The sequence below is a fragment of the Orbicella franksi genome, chromosome 15 (assembly GCF_964199315.1).
Source record: "Orbicella franksi chromosome 15, jaOrbFran1.1, whole genome shotgun sequence".
Taxonomy (NCBI): Eukaryota; Metazoa; Cnidaria; class Anthozoa; order Scleractinia; family Merulinidae; genus Orbicella; species Orbicella franksi.
Window position 1 is genome coordinate 7,261,318 of NC_138159.1, and position 19,830 is coordinate 7,281,147.

The 19,830-nt window shown below is 37.4% G+C and overlaps 1 protein-coding gene across 1 annotated transcript; it reads right to left on the reverse strand.

Moving 5' to 3' along the window:
* Window positions 1-5,779: 5,779 nt before the first annotated feature.
* LOC145469475 (uncharacterized) lies at window positions 5,780-19,828 on the reverse strand. The gene is made up of 11 exons (XM_081453211.1): window positions 19,723-19,828; window positions 18,069-18,111; window positions 17,149-17,236; window positions 15,632-16,023; window positions 15,185-15,246; window positions 12,754-12,821; window positions 11,677-11,779; window positions 9,780-9,871; window positions 9,180-9,232; window positions 8,923-9,085; window positions 5,780-8,329 (listed from the first exon to the last, which is right to left on the reverse strand). Exons 2-11 carry the CDS (start codon window positions 18,089-18,091, stop codon window positions 8,114-8,116), a joined length of 1,260 nt encoding a protein of 419 aa, XP_081309337.1. The 5' UTR covers window positions 18,092-18,111; window positions 19,723-19,828; the 3' UTR covers window positions 5,780-8,113.
* Window positions 19,829-19,830: the final 2 nt, after the last annotated feature.

A 19,830-nucleotide genomic window follows, 5' to 3' on the forward strand; every position in this document is an offset into this window, starting at 1 on the left:
GTATTCAACACATGCAGTTTACGATGAAAATGAGAAATGAGATGAATTATCTTAGTCACAATATAGATTGAATGTTTGAATGCCGGGGAGTAATTAAGATCCCAAATAAATATTCAAAGAAGGCCGGTGAAGTTAAAACATCAAAACAGAGAAGTATTAAAATTCGTTTGAAACAAAGCTGCCAGGCGAGCATAAAATCAGGGGCTTTCCCTCGTTGAAAGATTACTGTCTAGTGCCAGCAAAATAACACTTAGTGAAATTTGTGTGTTATTTCAAGTAGCTGTGATCTATTTTGTGATGTTGTGTAAATGTCTCTTAAACGAACTGAGGATTAATTGTTTAGGAATTTCGTTTTTTTGTGCTCATAAAAAAAACCATCAATCACGTGATGCTCAAATTATTTAATACCCTTTCACTCACAAGCTTTAAATATAACTTTTCTATTTAACTGATATTACATTTATTGCATTTATTTGAGAGATATTTTGGAAAAATTAGATGTTAGTTTTCCTTGACAGTAAGAGGGTTAAAAAGAATACAAAATTTACTACTTACTTCAACAGACGTTAATTTCCGCAGGTACCAGTTGATTGGTTTTCAGTGCTAGTTTGTTCCTCTCCGTGTTCTCCAAACGATCAAAATCTGCAATCGTAGGAATAAATGAAAGTGGCGATGAATATAGCTATCTAAACGTATCACTTTGTTGGAGTTTTTTATCCCTAGCATGCCTTAAGTCTTCCAAGCAGGCATCAGAAGAAGGAAATTCCATTCGTGTTCAGGTATTGAAATGCAAAGTTAAGGTTGCAAATAAATTAAATGATTAAGTTGTTTCCTGTCAAAGTTTCTACTCAAATTGCATTTTCTTTCTTCGTCTTCATCAAGCACATGAGCGGATTCGAAAACTTTACCAGTTTTAACAGTGTTTCCCATGTAGTGAAGCGACCATATTGGTTTTGCTAAAATGCCGATGAACAGAGAGCTTCGAAACCGAAAGCTCTAGATGGAAAGCTTGTCAAAACTACGCAAAAATGATTGGAGTTTGATCACAGAACATTGAACAGTCGGCAATCAATCATTGTGTTAAACTGAGTTTCATTACCTGTGCAGGCTGAAAAACGAGAAAGTTTAATCTTTAAACAAAATGATTATAGGATGTGCAATCTCTGCTGAGCTGATAGATTGATTGTTTTCATGCCGAAGGACGACGATCAAGGCCAAAATAAGTATCTTACGACAGCCAGTGAGACTTGAGAGAGCGAAAGCAAGTAGGAGGATTAAAATGCCTCTGAACAACAAAGGTGCAAAATACCTGGAGCAGACTCTGATGTCGTATAACTGTTTAATTGGTTTTGCTGATTTGCTCTCCCGTTGTTTCTTCAAACTATTAAAGTCTTTAACAACAAATCCAGTGAACATTGTCGCTTCTTAAATCACACTTTGGAGGAGTAGATTCATTCTTAGACTTTTAAAGTGCTTGAAACAAAGTGCAAACGAGCGACCGTTTATTCAGACATGCATTCTTGAAAAATGCAAAGTTGTTGCCAAATTGGTAAGCAAATGACAGAGTTTCTACCTTCTGGTTTTTCAGCTCAAATCAGCACCACAAAGAAATCGCCACTTCTCCCTTTTCGTTTTTCGCCAAACACCTGTGAATCTGAAAGCTTCAACGTCAGATCAGAGGAAAGTAAAAGTGTTAATGAAGCAATATTATTAGAGTGACTCGCTCTTCATACTTCAGTTAACTCCTGTGTAGTCACGTGACCTTTATTGGCGTCGCAAGAAAAACAATAATCATATGACAGTTTCAAAGAAGAATCAAAGCCCTAACGGCAAGAAATTGTTCACAACACATTTAACCAGCGGACCGTAGCTAGCTATTTTTAAGTGAGTTTAATTACCGAATGCAATCTTAAGTAAATAGAAAGTTTGATCTCCAAAGGAAAGATAATTATGAAAATGGCGAGAACAAGTCTTGGCAACTTAAAAAGGCTTGTTGGATTTTACATTTTAAGATACGAAAAGTAACTTTGGTCAAAATAAAGATTGTCAATATTTTTGATTCCGGGAGGTAATTAAAGTTCCAGATGAATATTTAAAGAAGGCCAGTGAAGTTAAGACATCAAAAGGAAGTAGTATAATTAAAATTGCTTTGAAACAATGTTGCCAGGCAAGCATAAAATTAGGGGCTTTCCCTCGATGGTAAACTTATGTCTGGTGTTAATAAATAACATTTGCTGACATTCGTGTATTATTCCAAGTATAGAGGTTGTGATTTGTTTTGCAATGTTGTATAAATGTCTCATAAACAAACTCAAGACTACATATTACAGAGTATCGTTTTCTTGTGCTCATACAAATCTCGTCTTTCGCTCTCAAGTTTTAAATATAATTTTCCTATCTGACTGATATTTCATTTATACATTTATTTGAAAAATATTTCGGATAAATTAGGACGTTAGTTTTTCTCGACAGTAAGAGGGTTGAATAAAAACAAAATTGCCACTTACTTGTGCAGAAGTTAGTTTTCGTAGGACATAGTTGATTGGTTTTCAGTGCTAGTTTGTTCCTCGCTGTGTCCTCCAAACTATCAAAATCTGTAATCTTAGAAAAATATGAAAAGTGGCGCTGAATATAGCTGTATAAAAGTTTCAATTTGTTGGAGTTTTTATGGCTACTGGTTTCAAGCCAGTAACCTCTATGTGGGGACTGAACAGCATGTAATCGGAAAGTTTACTTTTTTGTTCTTTAAGTGACCAGCTGTCTCCCAGTACATCATGTCGATAGTCGCAGCAGTCGGTGGACACAAAGTCCAGGCCTCTTCGACTGCCATGAAGGCTGAAAGGAATACTTTCGCTTTTCCTCGGCTTGTATTTGGCTTGTTTTTCCGAAGTGTTTTTCTTTAATCTTTAATCATTATTTATACACGGTAAAAACATCAGGTAAAATAAAATTACATAATAATGACTAAAAATCCAAATCCTTACATTATATTAACTTTCATTAATATGCCACTTAATTTAAGAAAAATCCTGGTTTCCATGAATGCCGTGTTTAAAAATTATGGTAGAGAAGGCGTTTAAATTTGTTTAATGAAACCAGACTCTCTCATTAGTAAACGCCACATCCTAATCAAAACAGCTGAGCGATCGCGCCACATGCTTTCGCGGATGTGGATGCAGAACAGAGCATCAAAGATTGACAAAATGAAATTCATTGACCATGCAATGATCTCATTCATGGAGGATACCACATCATCCAAGATGACAGACCAAATTGATGATTTTATCGGAGTCTTATTGCCAAAGAAAGCTCTAAATCTTTCTCTGTTTTCTAAAAGCTTTAAATCAATGAGAAGTGGTCAGAATGCAGGGAACCCATAAGAAAATTTAAGAAAGTTTTTTTGTGTTTGCTCTGGTAGAGTCAAACTAAACTCTTCTATTGTCTTGGACGACCAGACGACTGCAAATATGAATCTCTGTTGTATAATGTATGAACAGGGAAATACTAAGTTGCCGAAATTTCTTCTTGCACTGTAATCGGTATTGAAAGGGTAAAGCCAAAGTATCGCTTAATTTAAGTTAGCATTTTTTTCCCTCTTTTTTTTACGCTGTTAGACCTCTGATTTTCACCGCTCTCTCTGATGATTTAATGCCCTGGCTGGAGACAGTGTTGCCTTGTACATCAGCTTCAAGAACTTTTTTCACGGATAACATGAATGTTATCCTTTTTGGAGAGGATACTAAATGTGTTCCCTTTCATAAAAAGATTTCAAATCAGACAGATTAAATAATATTTACATAATTAACCTATTGACACCTGGAAAAAAAATCATTTTGGACATTTGGGACATTTTCAGCCTGGTTATGAGCCAAAATAGCTCCAATCTACTCAAAAAGCATTTGCAACATGACAACATCCTTTTCTTTCCACTAGCATTGCTTTGTAAAACAGTTTTGCTCGGGCATGCGCAGAAATCAAAATTACGAGAAAGTGGCCTACGTCTTTGGGCTTTTCGGTTTTTTTTTTTTTCCTTTTGCTTTTTCTCCTTATCTTATCTTTTTGCTGCAGTTACTGACCGTCTTCTGGGCTTGCTTCTAGTTCAAGAATTTCAGAGAAAGCATCATCGAGACGGAAAATTCTTACCACGAAGTAGCCAAGTGTAGTTGAGGAAAATTTTGCCCCGAGTTTTTCACTCCAACTTCGGAGCATTTTCGTGCATATTTCAAGCTCAGTTGACCCAATCACTCTGATCTGGGCATCATTGGAAAGATCTTTTCCTCCAGCAGAATTTGAGTAGAAGTGATGGCAATTTTGGTCAAAGGTGATGACGTCAGAAGTTGAACAAAGGCGTGAGTGATATAAAGCTCGCTGTTGGTATATTGTAGTTTTTATTCTTCTGAGATAGACTGAGGTTTCAATCTCAGACCCAAAAAGAGGTTTGCTACCATTAAGTGTTTGCTAGATGGCTAAAATGCGTAGAGAATTCAATCTTTTTGTTTGGGGATGTCAGAGGTTTTAAGAGTAATTGTAGTTTTTACACAAGTAGTTCTTCATTTTGGAGTTGCAAGTCTCTACGTTGCATTTCAATCAGATTAACATTTTGCCGAGACATGTCTTATCTGAATAATTAACCAAAAACTGAATTGTGGTGCCAGAAAACAACCATATCCACCTCAAGGGAGGTCAATGGAAAATCTGAGGGGATGAGATTCAAAACGTAAAATTTTGAACTGGAACGTTTGAAGGTGAACTGGGATTTTAACTAGCTGGACTGGTCCAGGCCACTCTGAGTTAGTTTTTCCGAGGAAGGACCTTCAAGGTCACACCCTCTGATAGGCCTACTAAGGTAATGTTTACTGTGGGGGAGGGGTTTAGGGGTACTCAACATAGTTTTATACGAGGAAGGTTCGCCCCGAGGTTATATACCATTTTGACCAAAAGGTACCCCTTTCGTAAACCCTTCATTGGAAAAAGGTAGCCCCTTCACGTACCTACTTACGTACACTGTATGATAACTGCTGTAACTGCTCACTTGTAGTGCTTTTGATACAAAGCCATAAGGTGTGGCTGTTCGAAATATCATTTATTAAAGACCCTCTAATATACCTAAATGACAGATTTGCCGACCGTTTCATACACCTCAACTCGTGAAATCCCTACTGCTTCCATATCCCTGAGGCCTGAAAAAGGTAGCCCTTTCAGGCGGAGCCTCCCCGCAGAGACCATTACAGGGAGCACCCCCGGGCATGTTTCATCAGCCACTTGATGTACTGGTAGGTGAGGATCGATGTGGGCTTCAAAATGTCTGGGTGGCTGAATTAATTTAATTCACCTCTTTTAAATATCACATACTTTTACCAATACTGTATTTTAAGAGCAGAACTCATGTGTATTTATTGATGCCCGTCCACACTATGCCGCAAAAATGAAAAAACGCAGCTTTATTTCTACGGTTACGTCTACCATCGATACTACCCCGTCACAAAACGGAGCTTTTCAAAAATGCTCTTCAAACCGGTGGAATTTAAAAACGCCGGTTTTGCATTTCAGTTTCGACGAAAAACATTTTGAAAACGGAGCTTTTAGAAATCGACGGTGTCACGATAATCATGTACTTTCTCTGGCCGAGTTTTTCTCTCCTAAAAAACCGGTGATGTTGCGATTTTAAATTTCTCTGGCGTAGTGTGGACGAAAAACATTTTATACGTTTTCAGAGTGAAAGTGCCGTTTTCTAATTTCTCCCCGGGGCATAGTGGGAGGGAGCCTTGTAACTTCTCACTAAGAGTAAAAACAACCAAATTGAAGTAATTTTATTCTAAATTTGCAGAAATGACTAATTATTTATAATTTTCGATTTCCACAAAAATCATTACATAGTCACGTAAAGTGACTAATTTTAAAAACTCTCAAATTGCACCATTGTCCACCGAGAGATGAACATTTACACAAACGAACATAGGCTATTAGTTAAATTATTAAAACCGGAACCTCTAGCAACTAAATTATTGTATGGTTCCAGGAAATATCCATACCTACCCCATGGCGTGTTTGTGGTGGGGCGGAGGGGGGGACGGGGTGGGGTTGGGGGTTTGGGAAGAGGTAGCGGGGTACGGATGTTTTTCTGGATTAACAGATTCCAACTACAGCCTTCCTTCCTTTTTCCATAGCTTTACCATGTATGGAAAAGTAGATAGGAGATTCTCATCCTATTTCGAATTTCCCAAGCCCGACTAGTCACATCCGAATAACATATAATGATCTATAGTAGAACCTCGATGAAGCGAAGGGCTAAGCGACTGGCAAAATATGTTGGCTATAACCAAGTTCCGTCATATCGAGGTTCTTTTCCATAAATTTTACTATTACTGGGGCGAGGAATATCGTTCGTTGTACCGAGGATTTCGTTATATAGAGATTCGTTAAATCCAGGTTCCACTGTATATTGCAGCGTTTTAATAAGAAGACAACAACTTCATATATTTAATATATATTTCTGGACATAATGCAAAGGTTTTCCATTTCTTTACGGGAGCATTCTCGTTAAGCTCATTCTTTTCAAGTGTGAACGCAGGTGCTAGAAAACCATCAAAAAACCCGAAATATTCTGTGGGTTTGTTGCAGCAACGTTTCAGTAGCGAACAATTACCTGAAAATAAGCTCGTATATCCTTCGTTGTCATGATTATTCAACAAACTGTCAAGATATTCATATGGTCAGGAAGTCCTTGTAACGCTATGCGTTTTTCATATTTGGAAGTGCGCTCAAGGAGACTCAATCAACCGATTTTGGAGAGCAATGAAAACTGCGCTTTAGTGACGATGTGTTTAGTCAGTACAACAAGTCCTTGGGCCCGTTTCTCGAAAGCCCCGGAATCTTTTCGGGCCCGAAAAGCCATGCTTAGTTAATGGGTATTTAAAGAGAGAGAGGTGTATACCCCTGAAACTTCTTGTATGACGAGAACCTCTGTTCGTATTAAGAATATATGAATTAAACAGCTCGGTAGTCAAAAGGTTTGAGATTTTGCTACGGCTTTTCGGGTGCGAAACGTTTTCGGGACCTTCGAGAAACGGGCCCCATAGGCGAATATCTTCTGATTTTACGTAACTCGACCAACTATCAAGCAAAATATATCGAAGGATAATTAACTACTTACTTTAGAGCAAAACTCATAGAAATATACAGCGATAACTGATAGAGGCAAATATTTTCCCGTCCGGCCCTCCTACAAAGCTCATAATATTTGTCAGTTACCGTTAGGATTCGATTTAGCGCCCTCCCTCCTATAAGCGCGCGGTTTTGTTAATAAGTGCCCCTATTCCAGTAAGCAGCCCCCCCCCCCCCCCCCCCGTACGTAAGTCTAACTATTCCTTTTTCAATTACGTCGTCATCCGAATACACTGGGATCATCCATCCATGGTTTATCTTCCTTTTGACCAATTCACATCATACTTTTGATAAAGGAAGATTATCTCGACTGTTATTTCCATGCAACAGCACAATTCCTTCAAATAAGAGATCTCTCTTTCGTTGTACACACGAGTATTAGATGTCAGAAATTAGCACGGCATTCTCCATAATAAACGGCCTGTTTCCCTTCTTTCAGCTCCCAAAATAAAATAGCACTCCAAGCGCCAAACAAAATCATTGCGAAGTTATTTGGCGCCAAGGAAACTACGCGTCCGCACCAGACTCGCACCCAGTCGCTATTTACGGGCCAGATTGGATTGTTTCAAAGAGAAAGCAGTCTGGACCGAGTGGAGCGCGCGGGGAGTTAACCCATGACACCCTGCGCGTCTTAATCCACCCTAGTATCCAGTCTTCTCTCCCCAAAACACGTAGTTAGCGACTGGGTACGAGTCTGTCCGCACCACCCGCATTCTGTCAAGCATTCTCTTTAAGAAGTCTTTTCACACGTGGTTAAAAGTTCGATCACAAACTTCTTAAAATGTTTCTTGTGAAGTAGTCTCTTTGCTGTTTGCTAAACTAATCAAAGAACATAGCAACTCTTCAAGCTACGCTATTAAATAACCTTAAGACATCCGTAACCTTAAAATGTAAAATTGCTGTTGAGTTTCCCGTGTCCATCAACGACTCATTTGAAACTGGCGCTAAATCACCTACGAGTCCTTCCGCGGCCACGACCTCCTCGTCTAGCGGTCGCCTCCATGTAACCACTGAAAATTGCATTCAGCGGAAGGCCTGGACACGGGTTAATCAGTAGCTGTCGGCAGTTTTCCAGAAGAACATCTCGTCTTAGAGCATCAACGACTGACAAGAGATCTTCAAATTTCCTTTCGGCTAGCACTAGAGCACCGTCATCTAAATCTCTCTATGATTAGAACACAATGAAGACCAGAGTTAAAATACTAACAACCCAACGAAAAGATTTTGACTTGTTGTTAAGGTCACAGAAATAATGATCGTGTCTTTATGTACCCCGATCAGTGCACCGTTAAACATGATGTCTTGCTCAGGGCTTAATAGCCTTCACTCTACAGGGGGCAAAAACTAAGAAACAGAATTCGAATCTCTGCGTTGTTTCAGAGCAATGAACACTTCATGCAAACAAAGCGTTGATGTCTCTTCACTAAATTTCCCACCGATAAATTTTGTTAAGTGGTGATGTTTAGTACAACCCTGTCCCTTAATCGGGTGGGTCTTCCATGAGTGGACTTGTAAATTACGACCACTTCCCTCATCTTTACTCATAAAACTACTATCGAACCTCCCCAAAGGGCCACCTTGTTAGAATTTATTGTACCAACCCTGCGCTAATCTTTATACTGAGTGACTTTTCTTCCACGGCCAGATATTTCTATCCATTGGTGATCTTTGTAGCTTTTACTCGACTTAAATTTGAGTTTACATCAAGTTTTCTTCGTAAAAATGGTGCAAAAATGGAAAAGTACGAACTCTACTGACCTCAATTTGAATCTGGACGACGCCATTATCGCGAGTTTTGACTGCCAAAACAAATACGCCCTCGTGAGCTCTAGAGGAACTGATGCGAATGAGAAAATATCCAGGGGACTGGTCGCTAAGGAGATTTGCAGCCTCGGTTTCATTCATGTGACCTGCAAACCAACTGGTAACGAGATAAAGAAACAAAACTTTTACTTGCAAAGAAGGACCAATGAAGTGATTTGAAAAGACTAGCACAAATTGCGGAATTCCATTACCTTTCTTTAGCGCCGTCTCGCATTGAAATAGACTTCTTCATCAAGTTGTACATCTAAAAAGACAAAGAAATGGAGCCAAAACTGTGTCAGTTGAAAGTTAGTGGTCAGCAAGGAGCCACCCTCATTGAGGACTACATTATCTGTTTGAAGTTTCTCAATTTCTTGCAATCTCAAAATGCAGCCAGATTTTCAGAAAGGTACCATGATTCACGATTTATAACATTTGTATGAACGAGGAGAAAAAAAGGGATTACCCTAAGTGTATTTGAACGGTAAACAGCCAAACATTTTTTCCGCCTAGAGTAAAAAATAATGGAAAGGCAAGGGAGTTGAGAAGTTCAGACCCCGTCCCCTCCCCTACCTCTACTCCCCATCCCCTCCACCAAGTGGAGCCAGTGGCTGGCCTGAAGATAAGGTGTACATTTGCCTGAAAATGGCGAGAGGGGTCCAAATGCGAAAACATTTTGCTAACAGCATTACAAGCAAAACTAAGTTGGCCGATGATGTTCACCAAGAATTTTGTGAATTATGATTAACACATCTAGTTAACTTCCTAATTAAACACACTTACAAAGGGTTGCTAGGATATTAAATGCACACCTTTTGAAGGCATCCATCAGCTCCTGGCTTGAAAGGTCCAAACAGAGCCATTAGTTGCAGAAACTGGTCCAATCTGACATGGCTGTCATTGGCTTTCAATCACGAGCAAAGAAAAAAGAAAAACATGTAACCCACTTTTTGTAAGGTGAGTAAATGACTTATACTGGCTTAGAGTGGTTTTCAATTGAATGTCGTAAAACCAAAACCAAAGTAATCACTCTAGCCAATCTTAAAGGACACAGACAATCCAGTACACCAATCAAAACTCGAAGTAATTATATGTAGCTGATGCAAAGCGCAGGGAAACGCGTGAGAGCGAGTAGCAATTGGTTTTGGTTTTACTTCTGATTGGACGACAAAGTGGCGCAAGTTTTTTAAACCAATCGCGTAGCGTAGTAATTGCAAAACCATTTACTTTTTGACACTCAAATGAAAACTGCTCAAAGACAGATTCAAACACAATTATCATTTAGACAATACTCTGCCCACATGGAGACACCTTGGAGGTGAAGTGGTGGAACTTAAAAGCTTCATAAGTGGCCAGCCCACAATAGTTTTCAGCATTTTTCAGCACTTCGTCTTGCAGAATCTTGACATGCTGATTTAACAACCAGATAATAAAAATTGGGGGTCAGTCAGCTGTTTGATGTCATTTTAATTGTGTCGACTGAAAAAGAGTGTCCCATATTTATTTATCAAAGATTAATTGCTGAAAAATGCTGCAGACAGTATCCTGTTACCCCTGACCTGGAGTTGCACTCAAGCCTCAATCCACAATAAAATAGATTAACCCAGTTGCTAAAGCATAAGCCAACGACTTCCACCGGCTAAGACGCTGGTCCAGGTTAGCCAGCAATATTTTGCAAGGTTTCCCTGGTTTTTCAGTTTCCTGGGTGGGGTGGGGGTGCAGTGGCCTAATGGTTAGTGTGCTCAACTATGGATCAAGTGGTCTGATTCAATTCCTCACTTTACTCTCACAGTACCTCTCTCCACCCAGGTGTCTAAACAGGTATCAACAAATTTGTAATGCTGGGGGGTAATCATGTTGTGGACTAGTATCCCATCCAGGGGCATGGGGAATAGAAATACTCCTTTGTCGCTAACTGGAGATAAGCGCTGGCCTGATGGGCCACTTGGCTCCTATGCAGAAACAAAATGGCATTTTTTTGGAGCTATTTTCGAGATTTCGTCGGAACACAGAAAATCGAGGATCTAACCCAATCCAAAACTTTTTTTACAGAAATATTTCAAATAACAAGTAGATTCGTTTTAGCGAAAAAAAAAAATTAACTACCAGTTAACCCATTCTTAGATGGAAGCGCACTTAAAGTTATAAGTTTGCCCTAAAAAAGAAAATCTGTTCATCCATAATGTTGAATTTAGAGCATAGGGATATATTTTTAGTAAAAAGAAAAAAAAAATGCTCAAAACTATTGAGTAAAGCAGAGAAGATATGTGTCAAAAGCAAACAGACCCTTTTCATAAATGGCTGCCAATTTAAAATTCTTTTGTTTTCATTTAAATTAGCCTCACTAAACTTGTTTGGGAGTAAAAATTCTTTTGAATTATCAACTCAAAAACGAGGTTAGTCAGGCTAATTTTAATACTTACAAAAGAATTTATAATTGGCAGCCATTTATGAAAAGTGTCTATGGATCCAACAAAATTTGAAATGCGTAAACCTGCAAATGACTGCAAACATATAAACTTAAGGTAACTTTTTTTAGCTTAACTGAGAGCACAAGATGGTAGGAGAGTGAGCAGTGGTCAGCTTTTGCTGCCTTTTTGGACCTTTTCATTGTAAAATCATGATAGCTACCTGACATATCAGGCTTAAAAATTGAAAGTATGCCTAGTCAAGCCATCCATTACTCATATATTCATAATAAACTATTACCATAATCAATATTGCACACTTTACAGAGAAACTTCTCCACATTTCCCTGTTGCATCTCCGTTGGACAACAGTCCTTGGCAGCTTGTACAAAATTTTTCCAGCTCTAAAAATGTAAAAAAAAATATATTAGTAATGGTTCAGTAAAGTCGGAGTTCAAGCCAATTTGCAACCAGATGGGCATTGAATTTTAAGCCAAGTTTTTTGTCCACTTAAACCTTCTTTTCCCTTGCTAATTTAAAAGAAATGAAGTTTTGGCTTTCTTTTGAACATGGTAAATTTGTTGCATGATCATTGTGCAATACAGAGAACTGATTTTAACCAAGACTCTGGGTGTCATGTCATACTACAGTATCAGTTGAGTACGACACTGCAGAGCTTTGATGACCAGGTTTTGGACATAAAATCACGGTGTTGCCACGGGCAACTTTCCTCATTTCCATTGGTGACAATATCGTCACCTGACATTTTGTGCACTTTGCTGCAAATGACGTCAAAGGCCGACAAGTGTCCACTGGAAACAGAGAAAGCTGTCCGTGACAACAATGCAACTTCTCACATTAAAACCTGGTCACCAAGATTTCATCCTGCCTTACGCAACTGATAATCATAGTAAGACAAGTACAGCTGCATAGTAATAATAATAATTCATTGATTTATAGTGTGCTTTTTAACATACCAGGTGATCAAAAGCGCATTACAACAATAAATAACCTAAAACTATACAAGTATTAAAAATCTACAATAAAATTTAAAAATAATAATAATAAAAAAACACTACATCATTTATTTATATATACATATTTAAGAAATATTAAAAGCTAATTTAAAAAGATAAGTTTTAAGATTTGACTTAAAAGTGGAAATACATTTGATCATGTGGAGGCTAACGGGAAGAGCGTTCCACAGAGTGGGCGCAGCCACACTGAAGGATCTGTCACCAAATGACTTTTCATTCTCCCCGAAGGATGCTTTAATAAAACACCTTCAGTAGAGCGCAGCAGTCAAACAAATCACTTAATCAAAATTTACCGACACATGTTCAATGTTTCTTTTGTACATTATGCGTATACTACGTACCTTCCGCTCATAGTCCCCAGCAATGTTTAGCCAGAACTTCTCAGATTCATCAGAGAAAAAATTCTCCCCTAGTTTACATAAACAAAATCATGAATCATGAAATCATGAACTGAAAAGTTAACACGTGAAATTATTTTTCTTGTCAGCAAAATTTGCTTAATACATTAATACAAGTAGGCATATTGATTTTTACACAGTGACTGTACTTTATAACAATGAATAAATTATAGATTATCATAACTATAGATCGTTTTCACTGTCACACAATAAAAAAAAGAATTGAAAACCATCCAGTGGAAAAAAGCTAAGAAATTGTGATCTTATAGACAATAACTAAATAAGACACTTCTCTGAGTTTTGTACATGTAGGCCTGTGCATTTCTCCAAACTTCAGATATTTGTTAAAATGTTTTGCAGAAATTTACAGAGCCCAGTATGAAAGCGCCATGTTGGCATGTACATCCATGGTGCACAAATATGGTGGCCAGAAAATAGTGTAAATATCTGGAACTTACTTTGGCTATCTAGGTGACTGATTATCAGTACTGAACAAACAGCACTTTTCATAATGCTCTAAATTCTAAAAAGGCTCTAAATCATGAGATAAATTATGTTTTTCAATTTTTCAACTCGATTGTAGCATTGTGTCACAAACCTCCATAACCCTGAAATTCAAAATGTTCTCACTGGTTTCCAAACGAAGCATGCTATTGAGCTGTAAAGTTCTAAACAGATATAAATATACCCCCTCTTATGCCTGATGAGGATAAAAACTTTGGTGGCTCTTTAGTTAAACTGGATTTTAGAAAGTGCATGAGGACATCACATGAAAACAATCTATAAATTAATTGTCATTGTCAAGAGCGAATAAAGCTGTTGTTGTTTTTTAATTCAATTTACTTTACATACATGTAATAATGGTCCAACAGCATATGCATGAGTTTTGCAACTGATCCATGCTCATTAAAGTGCCAAGGAGAGAGAGAGACTGAGAATGAAGAGGGTGTCAATGGGGTTGTGGCTTTTACGGCTAACAGTTAAGCTTTTTTTACTACTAAAAGTTAACTTATTATTATTAATTATAACAGAAATCTTGAAAAAAAAATAACTACTACTGTACACCAACCATTTTTATTGATATGTTACAAATTAATTTTCACTGTTAAAAAAAGTTCAAAATTTATTTTGATTTCCATAAAACATATGTCAGATCTTAGAACCATTCCCAGATGCGAAAAGTTATTTAATATAAGAATAAAAGACTAGTCATGGTCTGAAATTGCGCTTTCCTGGTCGCCAATGCGACTAAAAATTTTGCACTGGCAACCAGAATTTCACAACTGGTCGCCAGCAGGCGATTAACTATTTCATGCCACAATAATTACACAAACAATAACTTTGAATTTTCAGCCAAATCAATTAAAATAAAATTCAAAGCTGCCCGCCAATTGGTCACTTCCTTTTTACCTTTCCGCTGCTTTTGAAATATAAAACCAATTTTCCTGTTATTATAAATCTACCACAACGTCTCACAGAGACGATCAGTGCAAAGCTTCGCTGCCATGTTTTTTCAGCGGTTTCCCATAACATATGTATTAGCGGGCGTATTAGCCACGTGCGTTCTTTCGCCATGAATATTTATCCAGGTGATGTGGTGTCCAAAGATGTTCTGAAATCTTTCCGTAATTTATTACAAGGTGGAGACGGAACATCCGCGAAGAAATTAAATGAAGATTTAGATATTCTCAGGGGTTAGGTGGAAATGTAGATCTGTCAAAGTGGTCAAAAGATGATTTCAGCGCTGGTTTGATTACTGATTACATCGATTGCAAATATTTTGCCGGCAGGCCCGTGGTGACCAAAAATTTTGGTTTGTGTTTCGCTGCAAAAGAAAAATTTTATTGACACTTTTTGGCGACCACATTTTTCCATTTGGAGATTGAAAGAGAAATTTCAGTTGCCAGTTGACGCCTGCCGAAAAAAGTTAATTTTGGACCCTGCTAGTGTTAAGCTACATTTTGCACATGTGTTACACTAGCCACAAAAAAGACACAATACAGTTACAGACAGTAACACTTTTGTGGCTAACTTTTTTTATTTCTGGTTAATACCCTAATGGTTAAAATTTCACAATTTTTACACCTACACTGTAACAGCTACATTTTGGCCCATTTTACAGCCAATGCTACTAAGGGTTAAAATTTGGCAATTTTTACACCTAACAGTTAAATGTTTGGCCTGTTTTGCAGCTAATGGTTAACCCCATAGAGAACCTCAATAAACTGTACTGTGCAAGAACACAATAACTGGCATAAGTTAGGGATTGAACCAAGACTGCTCTTGATATACAGAGTCTAATGCTACTTATTAAGTAACTACCCATAAGACCTGTGACCCTTCACCCAGACCAGGGACAAATAATTACACTTACCATTTTCTTCTGATTCTTGTGGCCCTAACTTTAACTTTGACATGCTGCTGTCAGCCATGGAACTATAAAATAAAACTAAATTTAATGAGCTAATGTACATTAAGACATTCCCAGAAGCTTAGAGATTTAACAGTTTCAATTTCTATTTTATGAGTGCCAGTATCACAATCTCATGTTGCTATACTAGAAGGAATACTTCCAAAAATAAGCTACTTTAAAAATAAGCTACTGAAAGCAAGTTTTGTAATGTTCTGGTGCAATACATGTATCTCATAGAAAATGAGGCATTGTATTGATTCTGCTTTTGATGTTTCAACTCATTGTTTGAGAAGCAGATCATTGAATGAATCCAGTCATTCACCCTTGGGCAGAATGTATTGTAATGAGTATTTTGACTTAAACCCTCAAAGCATATTAATTATAATAATTATCATTTACTTAGAATACCTGCAATTTCCCGAATCTTGCAAGGGCCATGACAATTTAGAACTGCTATCACCATCAAGGCTCTCTTCTTTGGAAAGCTTGGCACCCAGAAGCCCTGCATAGCTTGTGCTTCCATTGTTTATAAATTTCATGATGTCATCCAGAACATCAGATCTCCTGACATCCACAAGAATCTCCAGCAGCTCTTTACAAGTGGTAACAGTGCATTCTCTTAACAGTTCAATAGTTGGATTAGACTTCTGTTCCAGATGAGGAATAATGCTTGAGAACTGAAGCCGTGAAGCTACTATGCGCCAATCATTACCAGACTCTTTCTGAGGATTAAGGGACTTGGAAAATTCATTCTGTAGTTCCCAGGTTAACTCTTTCACAAGAAGTGGAAGATGTTGTAGCTACATGAAAAATTAAATCAAGGTCATTATTTACAGAATCTTGAACTGAGGTCATATTAATTTTGTATGTATCCCATGGTGTAATGAGGACTTTTAACATTGAGGATTGATGATAAAATATGATGCTGATGACGACGACTATGGAGTTAACGATGATTGATGATGTTAATGATGATGATGGTGGTAGTGATGACGATGATGACGAAGATGACAACAATAATGATGATGATGACAATGAAAGGATTATTGGGAAGCACAGTCCCCTGAAAGTTAATGTGCTTGACTCTGGATGAAGTGATCTGGGTTTGAGGCCTGACCTGAATTTTTGTGTTGTCTTCATGGACAAGGACTTCACTCTCACAGTGCTTCTTTCCATTCAGGTCAAACCAAGACTTCAGAAAGATTATTGTGTCATGCGACTACAATCCATAGAATTGCATAGCGATGACGTAAAATATTTGCACATCCAGTTAAGGAAAGGGTACTGACTGCGAAGTTTTCCTGATTGTTTGTTGTTCAGGATTGAATTCTATATGCATTTAATTTTTGTGCCATAAAGTACAGACTAATCAAGTCTAAGGAACTTTAAACTTGCATTACTCAATAATGTCAATGGTATAATTTTTTCACTGAGGGTTGTAGATCAGTCACCCTAATACTGGTTAGTGGACTGGACTTGCAGATTGAGCAATCTTGATTTGAGACCTGACTGGCTTGTTCTGTTGAATGTCTCACAGTACCTCGCGACACACAGGTGTATACAGTGTTAATGGGTACTGGCAAATCTAATGCTGGGGGCCGGGGTACCCTGCAATGAACTAGTATCCCATACAGAGGGGAGAAGAAATGCTCCTAATTGCTTTATGCTTTACGCTCAAGAAGCCAGGATGTGCCACTGACCTGACACAGGCTTCACCTTACTTGAGGATCAATCTATGTTGTTTCATACTAAGTTAATAAACATGATTGTTAGTTAGAACAGTCTTAAGTTAACAACCTAGTCAATACAATATCCCAGACTACATTGTAAGTGTATTGACATTTTTATTGGCCAAAATGAACAAACTATTTATTAATAATGATCTTCAAGTTTTGTTAAGTTTAGTACCATTTACTTGTACTCACCAAAAATTGTACTTTAACCATTGTCCCATTTCTCTCTGCCATTTGACTTTGAAATGATACTGTGGAAGCAGATGAACCTCCACTCCAACTGGAGAAAACATCCCAGACGCTAATTTTAGTTGTTTAAGTATGTTTTGCCCCTATGAATGCCTGTTTATTTCACTGCACTAATGATTGTTAACAATGTTGTATTTCACGTCATCAAGTACAGAAATAAACAATACTCAAATACAATTACAAATAGATTTCAGGCACTTAAAATTGTAAATTAACATACTTAGTTTTATTCTAATTTTGGAACCCATAAATCAAGGCTACACTAATGTCCTGTGTAAAAACTGCTAAATAAATAAAAACAGTACTGTTTGAATGGGTTAAATTCTGGGGTCTAGTACACACTGTTCTGAATACTGCTAATCAAATTAAAATTGATTGAGCATTCACTTCTAATCAACACTGAAGCAATGACTTCATGAAAAATAATTTTCAGTTCAGCCTTTTTTTAAAATAATATTACACTCTATAGATGCATATAAATTTTATTACATAAACGGTGATTTAGCAAATGAGATTTACTTAATACTTGATCCAATTAAGTGTATATAAATTATAATACTGCAACTACAAATATTGAACTCTCAATAATAATACCAAAACAGAGGCAATAAATTTTGGTAAACAATATAAAAAAAAGGCTAAAAAGAGCTTGTAGAGAAATTTAAATGTTGATGAATTTCATCAAGGAATACTCCTGTCATGAATTAAATACTAAATGCATTGTAGTGACGGGAAAATGATGTTTGATCATGCTGTTTTGTTTTGAATCTAACATCAAACCACTCTACCTTAGTTATATTTTAACACTCACTCAGATGCAACCTACAATCTAACCAATCAAAACCTAAAGATTTGTTATGTACCTTCTTGTTCGATCATCTTCCATCTTAAATTTAGGCTGGTTCTCTGGTTAGAGACAATAACAAAGAAATAAGCATTCAAAAGGTAACAGACTGAGATACACACCTTATTGAAATACCAGCTATTAAAATGTACACAGAATTGAATGAGTTTTACTTAAATCTTTTTATAGTAACATTTAGTTTCATGTTTAGTTTCAAACTTACAACAATATCAATTTTCTTTCATTAATGAAAAGATACCTATATTGGACATTTTCCCATCTGAGGTCGTGTTTTTTTCCTTGATTTATTTCATCACTACAAGGTATTTTAAGTTACTTGAGATCTTATACATGTAATGTAGCAATAAACAATTAAGCTCCCTGGTCTTGAACTTACACTGACGAATTACACCAAAAAATACCGATTAAAGCTCCCTCCACCACCCAGTTATACACCTATCATTCTGATAACAAATAATTCAGACATGACTAGTAAATGGCAACATATCGTACTCATTCTACTGGTAAAACAACCCTTACCTCATCTTAAGCATTTGTTATAAAAAAATCTGATTTTTCTTTTTATTATTTTAAAATATGGATTTTATGGATCGATCTAAAATGTATTAATCAAGCTGGCCCCTCTATATACATTGTATTTTAATACAATTTCGTCTCACCTGGATAAATAAATTGGACACTAGATAGTGTAGCAACTATTGTTATGTACCTGGTTCTTCAAAGCACACTGACACGTGTAAATGAAGTGGCCGGGTATTCTGAAGTTGCTCCGTGTTTATATCAGACTAAATTTAATTTTTAACAAATTTAAGGTTAGAAATTTTTGAGCGTCGATCGAAGAACATCCTCACAAACAAAGATCATCCTGCTTTTGAAAGCAGCATATACTGAAAACTGGGAAACCCGGAACGGAGCCAAAAGCCCTGAACACTCACTACTCGCCCAAATAAAACCCTATACAAATTTTAACGAGTGTTTTTAGGGATTTTCAGGGTTTAATTCCATGCCTTGCAAGGAAAGCAACTTGCACGCAGCAGCATTAGCAGATAAGCAGCTCACACGATCGATGTTAGGTATTAAAAATACTTCCCTGTTGTGGATCATCAAATATTAATGTTTACACAAAAACGTAGATCTTGTCACAGGGACAATTGCAAAGTGCAGTCTCAATTTGATTTGAGTTACGGGGTTACATCCCCTCGTCAGCGCTATTCCGACGTGTAACCGAAACACGATGTCCCTTCGGGACTGACACACTAAAGTAAGTCACCCAGTGTAGCCGCCTTAATTAAGGCAATTTGGATCATGCCTTCGTGCGAACTCCGCATTTTTCCGCGCGTGTTCACCGCACTGCTGAAGCACTACAAGGGATTCGTTTTGATTCCATGTCTGGTATCCGAACGAAATTATAATGCACGTGTCTCCCCAGGGACTAAACAAGTGTCGATTGCACGACTGGACTGGGATCATGATTTCTTTGATGAACTACAACGCTACTTCATTGTGTACACTTTTGGCTGTGGCGCGAAAACTACACGAGCGATATCGCGCTTTGTTTGGAAGACCGCGGACGAAATGTGTTCACAAGAAGACAACCCACTGACCAAAATGTTTGCTAAAATAAATTGCAAAGAATCTGCATTTCCACCTACCAGTATCACTAACAAGTAACAAGACTGTTCAGCCCTTGGATGCCATTTCCTTTCACAAATTGCCAACACTTCGCCCTACGCAATCTCATCCCTTTTTCCCAGAACTAC